General features: G+C 36.0%; 1 protein-coding gene across 8 annotated transcripts in view; it reads left to right on the top strand.

Moving 5' to 3' along the window:
• LOC134849814 (patched domain-containing protein 3-like) overlaps nt 1-9,931 on the top strand; it is a 69,021-nt gene extending 59,090 nt beyond the window's left edge. For all 8 annotated transcript variants that reach the window (XM_063866545.1, XM_063866549.1, XM_063866547.1 and 5 more), the window contains 5 exons: nt 162-1,533; nt 1,608-1,946; nt 5,652-6,073; nt 8,259-8,432; nt 8,649-9,931. In XM_063866545.1, coding sequence (XP_063722615.1) covers nt 507-1,533; nt 1,608-1,946; nt 5,652-6,073; nt 8,259-8,432; nt 8,649-9,716 — 3,030 coding nt within the window. In that variant the 5' untranslated portion in view covers nt 162-506 and the 3' untranslated portion in view covers nt 9,717-9,931. The remainder of the gene's footprint in view (nt 1-161; nt 1,534-1,607; nt 1,947-5,651; nt 6,074-8,258; nt 8,433-8,648) is intronic.
• The last annotated feature ends 4,291 nt before the right edge of the window (nt 9,932-14,222 follow it).

Here is a 14,222-nt window from a genome sequence, read left to right as displayed (position 1 = left end):
AAAAACTAAATGAAATCTATGGAAAAAATAGACTCCATTTCAATATAAAAAACAATATTAGCTTAGACTTCTAATAACAAAGTCAAGTATTCGTAATTCAGTTTTTAAAGCTAAGCTTTGCTCGTTTTATCCAAAAATTAGATGTTGCCTGTTTATTTCAGAGCTAATTTGGAGATAACCTTTGGAAAGTCGAGCATGAAGTTAGAAGCTTAGTTCAGATAGTCAATTTTTGTTGACCCGTCCCAATTCTACTTGGATTTCATATTTACAAAATTCTGTTAGCTTATTAGGCCCATATTTATATCAGCTGTAACGCCGAAGGCCGATTTCAGACTCGAGCATGTCGCATCAAATATATTAGCAGCGAATTTGTCTCCACAATTCATTTTCATACCAAAAAAAATAATTATGACTCGAAATTTTTAATATCCATTCATTTACTTTCATTCGCTGCTTACTTTTGATCAGAGAAAAAAGCTGCAAATTCTTTTTTCTCTGATAAAAAAATGGTTTGCACAGAAAATCTTCTGAAGTACTACCGGTTGCCAGAAAAAGCTCTGAGCTATATTTTCTACAAAAACGGCTATTTTGTCGCATCTAAACCCTGGCTATTCATAGTAGGAAGCATAGTTCTATTCCTCATAACTGGCTCAGGAATGTTCCGGATGCAAGCGGAAAAGCCCGAGGATGTCTGGAACCTCTATTTTCCGGAGGGCAATCCAGCATCAGAAGGATACATGAAGCTCAGCAATGACTTCCCCTCTCATAGTGGCGACAACTACTGGCCTTTCCAGGACACCGGAGAAATGGTGTCGCTAAACGCGCTGTTTTTAATCGAAGCCGATAAGAGCAATCTTTCAGAAGTTATCAGAAGCGTACGGCAAAGCTGCGAGCTCGTCAAATCATTCTCGGCCAAAATTAACGGCAAAGATTACATGTACAGAAACGTTTGTGCTATGCAACCTGATTTCATCGGACATTTCTGTACGTTTCCCACAATTTGCGAGGACCTCGAGCGCAAACCGAACGTGCTATGCGACGAAAACATCTACAAACTGGAAGCTAACTTTGTATACGACCACACGGTGTTAATTGATTCACATAAATGCGAGCCACTACGGGAAATTGTTGCAACTCCAGCTATACGGTTGAATTGGTTCTTCAATAAAGACACCTTACCGAAGCGACGGCTGTCAGAGGATTATATTCGTCAAGTTTTCAACGATTTATACGAGAAGTCGCAAAAAGAGTTCCGAGGAACTGTCTATCTCTTCTCTACGGTGGTTCAATTTGATGAGTACCATTCCATTGTGCAAAGTGACTCGCCTTTTATGGGCGTGACCATCGGCATGATGACAGTATTTTCTATCTTGGTATCCTTGAAGGTTCCGGGCTTTCTCAACAGCCGTTCCATTCTAGCTCTTGCCGGAGTTGTGGCCACGTGTTTTGCTATCGGCTCAACATTGGGAGTTTTGGCGTTACTCGGGATTCCTTTTATAGAAGTGGCATTCTTGACTCCGTTCATAATGCTTGGTGAGTGCGCTTGGCGAGTTGTTTGGTGAAAGCTTCTAAAATGTAAACGAAATTGCTGTCTGACTCTGTTTTAGGCATTGGAATTGACTCGACCTTCGTTCTGATGTTTACATGGGCAAAACAACAGCAACAGCTGCTCGAAACCCTTTTGGACCATTCGAATACTGGCTCCCACTGCTCGACTAATGAGAAGCTAGAATACGGGCATCTGGTATTTGCCACAGATAGCACCCAGGAGTCGTTGGGTTTGAAGAAACCTCAGCTGAAGGACTTGGGTGTAAGAATCTGCGTGGGGGTGACGCTTAAGAAGGCAATGATCTCCATCTTCATATCCTCCATAACCTCTTTCATCGCATTCCTCGTGGGCTCATTCACGCCTTACAGGGCAGTCAACATCACGTGCTATCATTTGGGTAAGTTCAAAAACTACAAGAGAATGAAACCGAGGAAGGGTATTCTTATTTCTACGTCATATAAGTCCTTCCTAGTTCTCAATTTGTGAAGGCCCTTTAGCTTTAGGAACTATTCAAAACATTTTTTCCTTCGAAATCTAAGCAATTTGGAAGGATTTTGTTTGAAAAGTTCAATGTTTGAATAGTTCCAAAACTAAAAGGCAATGTTTCTTGATATCCTCATTAGACTAAATGGTCAGTTGTCAAAAGGAAAAAATATAGGGCAAAAACGACTATCTGCAAAACCGGAAAAGTTAGATAGGTTTTGACTGTTGTTAAACGGCATAATTTTTCAATATGAAAACTTAAGAAACTAATCAAATGGATTTTTCATCAAAAACACTAGCCCCATATCTTCGAATATCAGCTTCAAGAGATAATTTTTTTAGAAGACTTCATTACTAGTTGCCAAATATTTCAGTTATCAAGAACTCATTTTCGTGGAATTAGATGTACAAACAAAGCTCAAAAGGTAATTAAAGAGAAAGTAATATGTACACCAGAAATTTAAAATGTCAAAAACTGAATTATAATATTTATTTTAGCTCAACTATCTAAAGCATATGCAATCTTTCAGTCAATTTTTGATCGTTAAACTAGTTACACATTGTTGACCGGCCTTTGGTGCAGTGCAATCATAAGTGTTTCCGGAAAAGTTTGATTGAAAAATTAACCAGGAAATGATTGCTTTTGAGCTTCATTATGCTCTCGTTTGCCTGAAAGTCGCCTTGCAACACAATAAAAAAAACATGATTTCAAAAAAAATGAAAAATGTTTAAAAAAATAGGCGAACCAAAATTTTCGTATGTCTCGATGAAGGACACCTAATGCGCAGCTAAAGCTGGAGGTAGGTATTTAGTATTTTTTGAATTTGTTATACTGATGAGGGATGAAATGCGTAATTTCGAAAATTAGACTTTGCCCAAAACCTTAGTTGTTTCTCAACTAGTGGGAAGAGTGAAAATTTTTGAGATTTTGGAAATTTCCACCAAAAACCTAGCATTTCTCTTATAAAATTTAAATAGTAGTCGCTTCGACACGAAAAACTTGCGCAACCGCTTCTTTCGATTGAAATTTTTATCAAATGCAGGGGAGTTTTTTTGCTAATGAAGGGGAGTTTCCCACCACCCGTTTTCTCCATTGAACCCACAACCTCAGGTTTGGGAGAAAAATTTTTGAGAAAAATTTGAAAAAGATTTAGAAAAACAGTTAAAAAATCAAAAACTTGACTATTCCGAGGGCCATAAATTTATGTGCAACAAAAATGGGCGGTCTTTCTATGTATACCCCTTTTTTTGAAAATCGGTAAAGATTTTCGGTGAAAAATTTTTTTAATGCAAGTATTAAAATTTTCCAAAGCGCCTTAAGAAACCCAATCCATACAGTTTTATAATACCTGTATTTATCAAACAGGATATCTAGGCAAACAAGCCAAGTAAGACATTTGAAATTCAAATTCGCTACTGGACAAAACTTACGAAGCGGAAACAAGGCCGACAATCTTTGAGCAGACACCAGTTGAGCCGCAGAAAACTTACCATGTAAAAAACTTTAATAAGCTTCAAGTCCCCTGAAACTACACTGTAGTAACAAGTACTCAGTACAATTGTTAACTAGAAAAGTTTATATCCCAGTTTAATAACGCTTGCTTATCGCAGGCGAAAATTTTTTAAATCAAGCTAAAACGCTTAAAATATAACTTGACTTCAAAAAATGTCGCGACAACAAGCCAAAAAATAATACTATTGTGTAACATAACAACTGATTGTCACTGTTGTTATGCAATTGTTACGTAATTCTGATGTTCTTTTTGCGTAATTCTGATGTAATTTTGGCTTCAAGATATGGCGTTTTGTTGAATTTCCACCTTGGTCCTAACTAAACTGCTATCGCTTTGCTTCATAAGTAAAAACCTTATAGTCAAATATTTCATTTGAAAATCACATACGTCAACCCAAAAATTGTAACACGTCCAATTTCTATGGGATATCATGAGCAGGGCAACCACTTTCCGCTCTTTATTTTGCTATTGTATTGCCTGCGAAACAAATAGTATTTCCAAGGAATATTTTCGCCACTATAGCTTATATTTTGTTTTTCGGTGGGTACTGTGCTGATTTAAATTATCCGGACAAAACACTTCAAAGTTGAAATTCAAAACTCGTTTTTCTCAAATGGCGCTACTTTAAACAAAAAATTATGAATAAAAAACTTGCTTACGATTGTAGCAGAATTTTTATGGCGCAATCTGGGCCCACAAATTTCTCCAAAAACGGATCATTTTTGGTTTTTTAGTTGATCAAAAATTACGCCAAAACTACCATGTGAATTACTTAAAAATATTCATATCAAAGTCAGCCTCTTATGTAGCTCAACAAAATTTAAGAAGGGTGTGATCTCCGAAACATTGTTAACATTAACTTGTTTTTGTTTGATAGACAAAAAATGTCATTTTTACCAAAGTAAACTCTCATTTTATATTTCAAAACAATTTTTTGAAGCTGCGCGAACTTTTTGGAGATTATACCCGTCTTAAACTTTGCTGGGCTAGCTACACAAGGGATTCACTCTGATATAAGTTTTTCAATAATTGACTTTTAGTTTTGGCTTAATTTCTGATTAACTAAAAAATCCATTTTTGAGGTAAAATTTTGGGCCCTAATTTCGCAAAACAAATTGCAGAATATAAATTCTACTAAATTTCTAAGCAAGTTTTGTCTTCATTATTTTTGTCTAGAGGTCAACCCAATTTCAGAAAAACGCGTTTTGAATTTCAATTTTATGCGTTTTGTTCGGATCACTCAAATCAGCAATTTACTTATAACTTTCAGAATGAAAACTCAGTTTTTAAGTCTCAAAATAAAGAAAAGTCTTATAAGTTCCAAAAGCTGTTCAATTGATCATTGACTTGGAATCTGACTACTTTTAAGTAATTGCAATTTTTGTTTTTCTTACCCTCTGTCGGCAAGCTCACAAAACATGACCAGGAGTCGTACAGCTCTGCTGCTTATTAGCCAAAAATCTGATGCATCATTAATTTTATGCATGTTTCTGTCATATTCAGTTTTTGATAATATTGGGTTAATTTGATTGGTTTTGGCCAAAACTGTCAAAGTTCAAACCATTTGTATAAAAAACGTCGCAAATTAAAAAAAAACACACACACTTACAACGAAAGTATTATTTTTTCTACAAATTTTTCAGAAACTAGTAATATCAGCAAATGTTGCTGTCTCTGCTACTTTCTACACAATAAGCCATATTGTGTTAGACTTTGCTGCTAGCAAACTTTTTCTAACAGAGCCTGCTTCTGACTCTGATTCTTTAAGTTTCGGGTGCGATATACGTTTGGACCCATGGTAATTCACCAGTTCTCCTGTTTGATTTTTCTAGCAAAAAAAGCACAAGTAACAACGCAAACTATAATTTAACTGCTTTCATTTTATTCTGCCCTTTAGAAAATTACCAATTTCTCCCGCAATCATCTCTTTTGGTTGCCCTAATCATGAGCTTGCTATCGCTTATGATACTCGTCATCGCTTATCAACTTTTCTTTGCAAACTAAAAGAAGCAATCAGAAAAAAATAGCTTTGAAGAGCATTAATTACTTAGCTGCAGTCGGTTGGAGATACATTAGAAAAAATTATCCTTTTTACATTATTTCAGCGGTGTTTACCGTTTTTCTGATGGTCTATGAGACAACTTTCTTCACTGCTAGTCTTGCAATACACCATAAGCGAGTCATCAATAGCTTCAATCCATTGTTGAGCCATGATAACAAAAAAGAATCTAACGGAACACACGATATGATCGAACCCAACGGAATCAGCGTACCGTCTAAACAGCCCCAGTTCGAACCCCTGCCTGGAAACTGCGACAATATCGATGACGTTGCTCATAAGCATGTATTGTCTGAAGATGGTGTACGTCAAGTAAATGACGGGGCTCTTCGGGTAAATGTGGCTGATCACTTCAACAGACTGGAGCTACTGGTCAAAAAGTGGATGCCTAAAATTGTGCTGCACAATGTCGTAAGAGTAGGAGCATCTGTATTCGTCGTCGCATTACTCGCGCTGTCAACTTACCAGGTAACACTACAGAAAAATATCTTATCTTATTGACTTCTGAGTATATATGTGAAAGTAGCCAATATTGCGGCCATTTGACTGAGCAGACAATATATTAAGATCACCAACATGACCCCAATATGAATGGGAATTATTGATTCAACCACTTAAAGTGGGTAGGAGCTTTCTCTTGTTTTAGTTTTTTCACAGAAAATCAGGTACCTCAAATAATCATCGGAACAGGTCGAGTAATAAATCACTTCAACTGTCGAGCATTACAGGCTAGCGAATAGAAAAATAAGACGGAACTAACAAAATCTAAAAAAAAATAGGGGGACATGAAATTAATATCAAAAACAAGTCGGCAAACAACTACGAGTATTAAATAAGCTTTTAGTATTTGCCGAGCGATCACTAAGCCGACAACAAGTGAAGAGACACCCATTGAGCTGAAAACAAAAAATGCCAAAAAAAATTGTGGTCATAAGAATATTTCGGGCAACTGAGCTTAAAAACTTTGAAATCTTGCAACACAAACAACCTGAAATTTTCGAAAAAGAATCTATCATTTTTGCTTTAGAAGCAACAAAAAATAAGGTAACCAAGCCGATAAAACGTAAGCGGTAACCAGTTAGGCCGAATAAAGCTTCTAAGCGAAAAAACTTTCCAAAGGAAAACCAATGAAAACATACGTCAGTGCTATCAATTTTTTAAATTAAAGGATTAAATTGAAAATACTTGCATCTACGATAAAAATTACTGGAAGCACAAAAAAATTTTCCGATGTGGCAACTAAGGCGACAAAACATAAGCAGATAAATAAAGACGCCGATTCAATTTTTCACGGAAACAATTTTCAATTTATACATACTGAAAAACCAAGGTCCCGCGCGGACTCGAACCCTAGACCTTAGGATTATAAATGCAACCGAGTTAACTGTAGGGCAATTGCGAGGAGTCTCGAAATTGCTACAGCTCGCAATCTGAAAACAGATTTGTTTAATAATGTGGTTTACGAGAATACAAGTCTAGAAACGAGGAGAGCTATAAGGAGTGGACAAGCTATTCTTTAAATCGTGAAAACTTAGTTTTACGCCAGTGAAAACAATGTTCAAAACTTTTTTTAGTGCCCTGTTGGAAAAAAAATGTTTTAAAAATTTCAATTTTTGGACTTTTTGTCTTCCTTTTGCCTAATTCATCGTTACTAAAAAAAACTTCAATTTTTTGAACACTTCAGCTTTTCTTTCGCCTAATTTATCGTTACTTTTGAGTATGTCAAATTTCTAGTCTTTCGTAGGAAGCTTCTGAGCTACGTGCACAGCATACGGTTACTATCCTTGTGGGAATTGGGATTATTGTTCCGACCATTGAAAATGGAGAGGAACTTTGTATTCCGGTGTTTAAGTTTTTTTTTCTATTTGATTTCCATGCAAAATCAGATACCACAAATAATCATCGGACTGGGTTGAGTGATATATCATAACAAAGCGTTTTCAGTCGTGATTCGAACCATTATTAAAAATTCACAATTTTTTTTTCTAGTGTCGAGAAAACCGGTTTGAAATTTTTGATTTTTTGTCTTAATTCTAACGAATAACGCAAGCAAGCAGGCTTACAATAGCTGCTTTATGCCTAATTCAAGACCTTAAAAATTATTTTCAAGCAAGTGAAACTAGTTTCTGGAGTTTTTTAGCTTCATTTTGGGAACCAAAAACTTCAAAAAATTTTTTTTTAAATATTATTTGCCTATATTACTGTCTGATATTCTAAATTTTACTTTTACGTCAAATCCTTTTATCACACCAAGCAGAAAAAAACTATTTAAAAAATTGATATAAAAAAAAGATATAAAAGGTGATATAAAAAAAGATAAAAAAGTGATATATAAAAGTGATATAAAAAAGTGATATAAAAAAAGGTATAAAAAAGTGATATAAAAAAGTGATTTAAAAACAGTGATATAGAAACAGTGATATTAAAAAAAGGTATAAAAAAGTGATATACAAAAGTGATATTAAAAAAAGTGATATAAAAAAGTGATATAAAAAAGGTGATATAAAAAAGTGCTATAATTTCGAAAAAAAAAACTTTCTAAACCGTAGTTTTCTTAAGACTTCGGTCGGAACATTCTGTGCTACTTGCACAGTAACCGGCTATCCTAGTTTGAATTGGATTGCGATTATATGCTGAGCACTGTACTGCACAGGTCGTGAATATGAAGCAGTATTTCAACGAGATAGAGTACCAGCCAGACAACTCGAGGATCCTGGACTACTACACCACTTCCCGGAAGTACTACCGTGACCCCATCATGGTCAGTTTGGTCATAGACGAAGAGGTGCCCTACTGGAACAACAGCCAGCTTGACAAACTGCAGCATGTACTACTACTTTTACTTCTACTGCCGTCTTGAATGTTTTTTTTTTACTGCCGTCTTGATGTTTTTTTTTGAAATCATAAACACGAGTTTAAAGAACCGGGAAACCAAGTTTCATTTCAGTAGAGGCGCAAGCGCGCAACTCCAACTTAGCAAGATTAAGCGTTAATCAAAGCAGTTTAAATTCAGCTTTTATTCAAAAAGCTTTTTTTATTTTAGGTATACTCGAAGCTTGCAGCTCAAGACTTCAGCGACAAAGAAATAAACAGTCGAATGCTTCCGTGGTTCGTAATGGTGAACGAGAGTCTGCGCGCAGTGAACAACCAAGCAAGTTTTCGCCGAAAAGTGCGCCAACTTGAAATGATCTACTCGAAAACACCCTATATCAATAACTGGGTTGTAAGCGAACAGTACGATCTGATAAAAACCCGCTTTTTCCTTGCTTTGAAACCAGTACAGGAGAAAAATCTGGACCGAACTAAGCATATAATTAGTAAAATCAAGGAAATTACCTCTGATTATGACTATAAATTGTATTTCACGTCCCGCGAGCTGATGTTGTGGGAGCGAAACAGCCACATGCGACAATCAACTTGGATCACAATTTTGATCGCTCTTTCGAGCTGCATTGCTGTCACTATCTTTCTCCTGCCCCATCCCGTGGTATTCATAACTGTCAGTTTATGCGGGGGGTTCACCATGATCAGCACCCTAGGTTGTATGGCCATGTATGGCATCGAGTACAGCTTATGCACATACATTATAGTGCTACTCATGATTGGGCTATGTATCGACTACATATCACACACAGGACATGCTTATATTGTTCACATGGGCGACAGCAGAATGGAAACTACGAAAAGAGCCCTCGAAAACATAGGTGTGCCTCTTTTCAATGCCGCCTTGAGTAGCATAATCAGCGTATCCATGCTCGGTTTCTCATACTCGAACATGATGCGCCGCCTTTTTGTCAGTATTGTGCTTCTGTTCGGTTTTAGTTTTTTCTATGGCGTCATTTTTCTGCCAATTGTTCTCAGTGTTTTCGGCCCCAGAAAGAAAAAGTGCAACAAAAGTCAGGCCGCTAAAAACGGCACGGCATCTCTTCAAAAAGTTAGCTCGAAATCTCCACTTCGAATGGGAAAGCTGGCTGCCACTGAAAAGAAAAGCTCAATTTCCTCAATATCACAGAAAGTGGGATTTGAGAGCGAGCGTTTAATGGTGCTAAATGGGAAATCGGTTAAGGAGCAGGACCAAAATCAGAATGAACCAATCATCACTAAACCTTGAAGGAACCGGAATGAAACTAACAATTGAAGCACGAAATGAAGCTGACAATTCATAATTAAAGAAAGACACTTTTTCTTTTGACAATAATTCCAATGTATGATCGACCTTATCGAATTTATTAGTCTCAGTCTTTCGTGTCCATATTTAAAAGTGAAAAATGTCCTGTAAATGCGATTTAGTCTCCCAAATTGTTTTCCATATCAGATAAATTAAGTAATTTTATTTTCTCCGCCGTTTTGATATCAGAACTACACAATGCTAAATGAAGTAAGCTTTTTGGCGGCTACAACAGCTAACACAACGAAAGCCATCCACGGCTATTGGTTCAAGCTTAACTTTCAAAGATTTTTCAATCAACTTTTCGAGTCCTGTTCAAAAACCTGTTCAATGATATAAAAGTAAAGTTTCTCTTCAACGCACACACAAACACGCACAAGCTAGAACAGCAAGCCATTGAAAAGAGACGTAGTGAGATTTGAATTGGAAAAGATAAGAAGATTTGCGGGCAGATGTTTGAAAAAGAAAATGATTTTTGAAATTTTATGGAAAAATCATCTTATGGCCAGCCAGCCAAAAATGGTTATCTCAAAATAGTACAAAGGGGGATCCTTTGGGTCGACAGGGGGTCGAAACCCTGATGGGAGGGGGCGTCTGCCCCCGCCTATACCTTAAATCCACCACTGCAGAGGCGTTCCGAAGGTTCGCAACACTTGCCTACAAGTGAATCATCATTATCTATTATAACTAGCTTACGCGCACGAATAATCGATACCCGAACAAAAATTGAAAGAAAACTATTCAGATCACAGAAAGACAGTTGGAAAAGTTAGAATAACTTTGAGACACAATAACAGTGAGACAAATTCGAACCAGTGCTCCTTGACAAAGTCAACAAAATATTTTCAAAAGTCAACAAAACATATTTTCAATATGTTTTTCAATACTCGTTTTTTACACTGAGTTGAAGCGACGCTACGCTTTGTGCCGCTGGCGATACCACACAAACATAGTATTACAAGCTAGCAGACAAAAATGAAACGAAAATCACTAAAAAGGAAACAATTGAAAGAGTAAACATAATACTAAGAAAATTTCCATTACGTTTAACTTGAGGGAAACACAATCAGCAAAACAATGGCCGGCATGAAATGCGTATTAAAAAAGCATTTATCGAACAGCAATTAAATCGAAAAAACTCAAGTAAACTCTCATTGCGACAAAAGCAAAATTGTTCTCATGAAACCCTTTGATCTATAAAAATCTTTTATATTTTTTAAACCTTTTTAGATTCTTGAGGTAGCGTAAAAAATGTGTTAACCTTGAAACGACGCAAAATTAGCTCACTAACCCAATAAAAACATAAAATGAAAATGGTAGGTCCGAATAAATCATTAAAGCGAAAAAAGGGAAATCTACCAAATCAGGTGTTGTAAGGTATATTTAACCAGCAGGTGACTGATTAGCTGGAATCCGTATCCTTACGGAATCAGGCTCCGTGATAACTCTACAATCGCTTGTATTCTTAAGTAGCAAGATAACGCGATCACGGTCTATTATTTCCCGAACTGATCCAAAGATAATAATATGGCGACAATGAGAGCGAACATAAAGAGATGTGTCTACGACTCTTCTGGTGTGACGTGAAGGCTACCGTCTATGAGCAGCCTTCAAGGCCGAACATAAATCAAATCGCGGTGCGGTTACTAGGCGGAAATAACCCAATTCGACCAGGGTAGACTGATTGTTTTTCTTTTGAAACGTAAGTTTTTAGTTTGAAAAAAAAAACAGGTCAGGGCGGGTTCGAATCGAGAACTTCGCCAGCCTTGGCGTAGACGTAACCACTAAACTAATAAAGGCGCAGAAACCAAGAGGCTTGAATTTCTTCTAAATTAAGCTATCAAGTGATTTTCTTAAGCAAGGTGTTAACCTTAAAACAGTCTGAACTCCGATTTCATTACGCTTATCTTTTTCAACCGTAACCATGGGCCAAGGGCTATCATATGATGCCTAACTCAATCAGCTATGACCTTGCTTAATTGGATACTATCCTCTCCAAAAATAAATCTTCTTTTTACGAGTGCTCGATAACTAGAAAAATCGAACACATCGAAGCATTATAAATCATTAAAAAAACAGACAGGAGCTATCCTTAAAACAAAAAATGAAACAGAAAAAAAACGACAAACAAGGGTGATCGTTTTTTTTGTACTCATTAACACAGAGGCGAAGCAGCGCTTCGCAAATATTTGCGAGAACACGACCAAAAAGCAACTCTATCAAGTGAAAACAAAAAAATAGAAAAAGGCCTCGAATTAGCAAAAACACGGCTACGTGTTGGATTCGAATCTGCAAGCTAGCAAATTTAAGTTTCACGCACTAATCACTCAACTAAGGAGGCTTAAAACTCCAAAAAACTAGCCACCAAAAACGCAGCTACATATGCTAATAAATTTAGCTACATATGCTAATAAATTTAAAATGTACAAAAAACATATTTTCGATGAAAATGATGACATTTTCATCCCGAGAAGCATCGTCTTGAGATCAGAGCCAAATTCATATTAGGAAAAAGACCGTAAGTCAACCAAATTAAACAGAAAATGCTATTTGACGAAAAATATCAACTGCAAAAATTGGCAGCCTAGCAACCCTTCCCCCTTTTAAATCACACGAAATATTCATATTTCAGCAAAGAACTTTTTCAAACTTTATAAATAATTACATTGATTTATACCACAGAAAAAGGCTATTTTCAAAAATCGATACCATTGTTTGCGCTCGTAAAACAACTTTGGGTCCATTTTTATTACTTTCATAAATAGAAAGCGTCTATTAAGTCAAAACAACGTAGGTAAACGCAAGATAGGCGCCTAAAAGTCAAAAATTAAGCAAAAATATTAGTATTGTGTTTGTCCTGAATAGAAAATTCAGCAGTATAACTAATTAAAAGCTAAAATTTTGAATTTGAATCACCTTTGACATACATGGAAAAGATCCGATCTCACTTTTGAAATTGATCTAGTATGGGGCATCTCAGCCAATGGAAAAGAGTCCTATATCTTTTAGCCCAAAAATTTAAACCTTTTGGAGCAAACATTCAATTGAATCTGACTTTTTAAAAAAAGATAGCCAATTGCTGTGCAATTAGCATAAACTTTTCCGCCCAAATTGACTTAAAAGATAATATTAGATTAAATTAAAGACAACATTTAAAAAGCTATAAAAATTTCGCCTCTGAGTCCGACACAGAGGCGAAGTTGCACTTCGCATACACAAGCAAAAATATGACCGATAACGCTAGTGGGAAAAACTCAATGAGTAAAACTTAAAATCTACAAAATTTCTTGTGGCGCACGCCAACTATGAGTCAACATAACTGCTAAGTGATCCAAGCCAATTATGACGCATTAGCAGTACAAGTCAATTTGAAGAAAAAAAACCAACTAACATGCCTAAATTTATAGAGCGGACGCATTTTAACTAGTATACGAAAAATTTCGATAAAAACATCGGACCCTGCCCAGGTTCCAACCCTCTTATTTTGTTGCCGGTCTGCTTCCCTACCTCTACGCTACAGATCCATTATACCTTGAAGCTTAAGTGCTATTTGTAATATAAAAGTCTGTGTTAATATCCTTAGCATTTGCTGTACTTAATAGCTCGTTATTGATCAAAATGAACACATTTTGTTGCAACAATATTTGCGTCGAACAATACTTGCGACTTAGGTTGGAAAAAAAGACAGTTCATATTAAAACACAAGCTTTGCTTGTGTAAATAACGAACAATAGGGCTTTAACATACGACTCTTCACACTTGACCCCTACGACCATTCCTTGGAGTAGTCAAAATTGAATAAATAAATTTAAGCTTTCATGATAATGAATGCGACAGCACTTCCTCTGGTGTTAAGAAGATAGCAAGTGATCTACATATGTATTTTGAAGACCTATATAAGAGAAAATCACTTCGTTCTTTCACACTTTCTTACGAGGTTTTCAGAACCATTTTTCACAACACTGAAAGAACATGTTAATCATTTTTTAAAAATCTTAAATATCTTTTTAAAGAGTTTAAATATCATCCCACAATCAACGAGCTTTCTAAAAAAAATTACACCTAGAGAAATAACTATACGCCATAGTTCATTCCCGTCACTTAATGACGTGGTTGGAATAAAATAATTCAGAAGATTATTCAGGGCTGGAAATAAAAAATATATAAAAGAAACAATTCAAATTTGTGAAGCTAAGAAAATTACATTCCGCAAAAAAACTGATGAAAATAACAAATGGAAAAATTACACGGATACGAAGCGGAGTTTCGCATCACTTCTGACACCACAAAAACAAAACATTGTAAGCTAGCGGACAGAAAATAAGGAAGCTATTACGTCGATAAACAATTGAATAAAAAACCTGGAAAAATTAACATCGGTCTCCTAAGATGTTCAATTTACGGAAAATTCGATCTGAAAAATGCCGAAAAATACAACCTCCAGCGCCA

Source organism: Symsagittifera roscoffensis, chromosome 1, assembly GCF_963678635.1.
Source record: "Symsagittifera roscoffensis chromosome 1, txSymRosc1.1, whole genome shotgun sequence".
In the NCBI taxonomy this organism is placed as follows: Eukaryota; Metazoa; Xenacoelomorpha; order Acoela; family Convolutidae; genus Symsagittifera; species Symsagittifera roscoffensis.
Note: the sequence above shows the minus strand (reverse complement) of the source record. Positions and strands in the feature narration are given on the sequence as shown.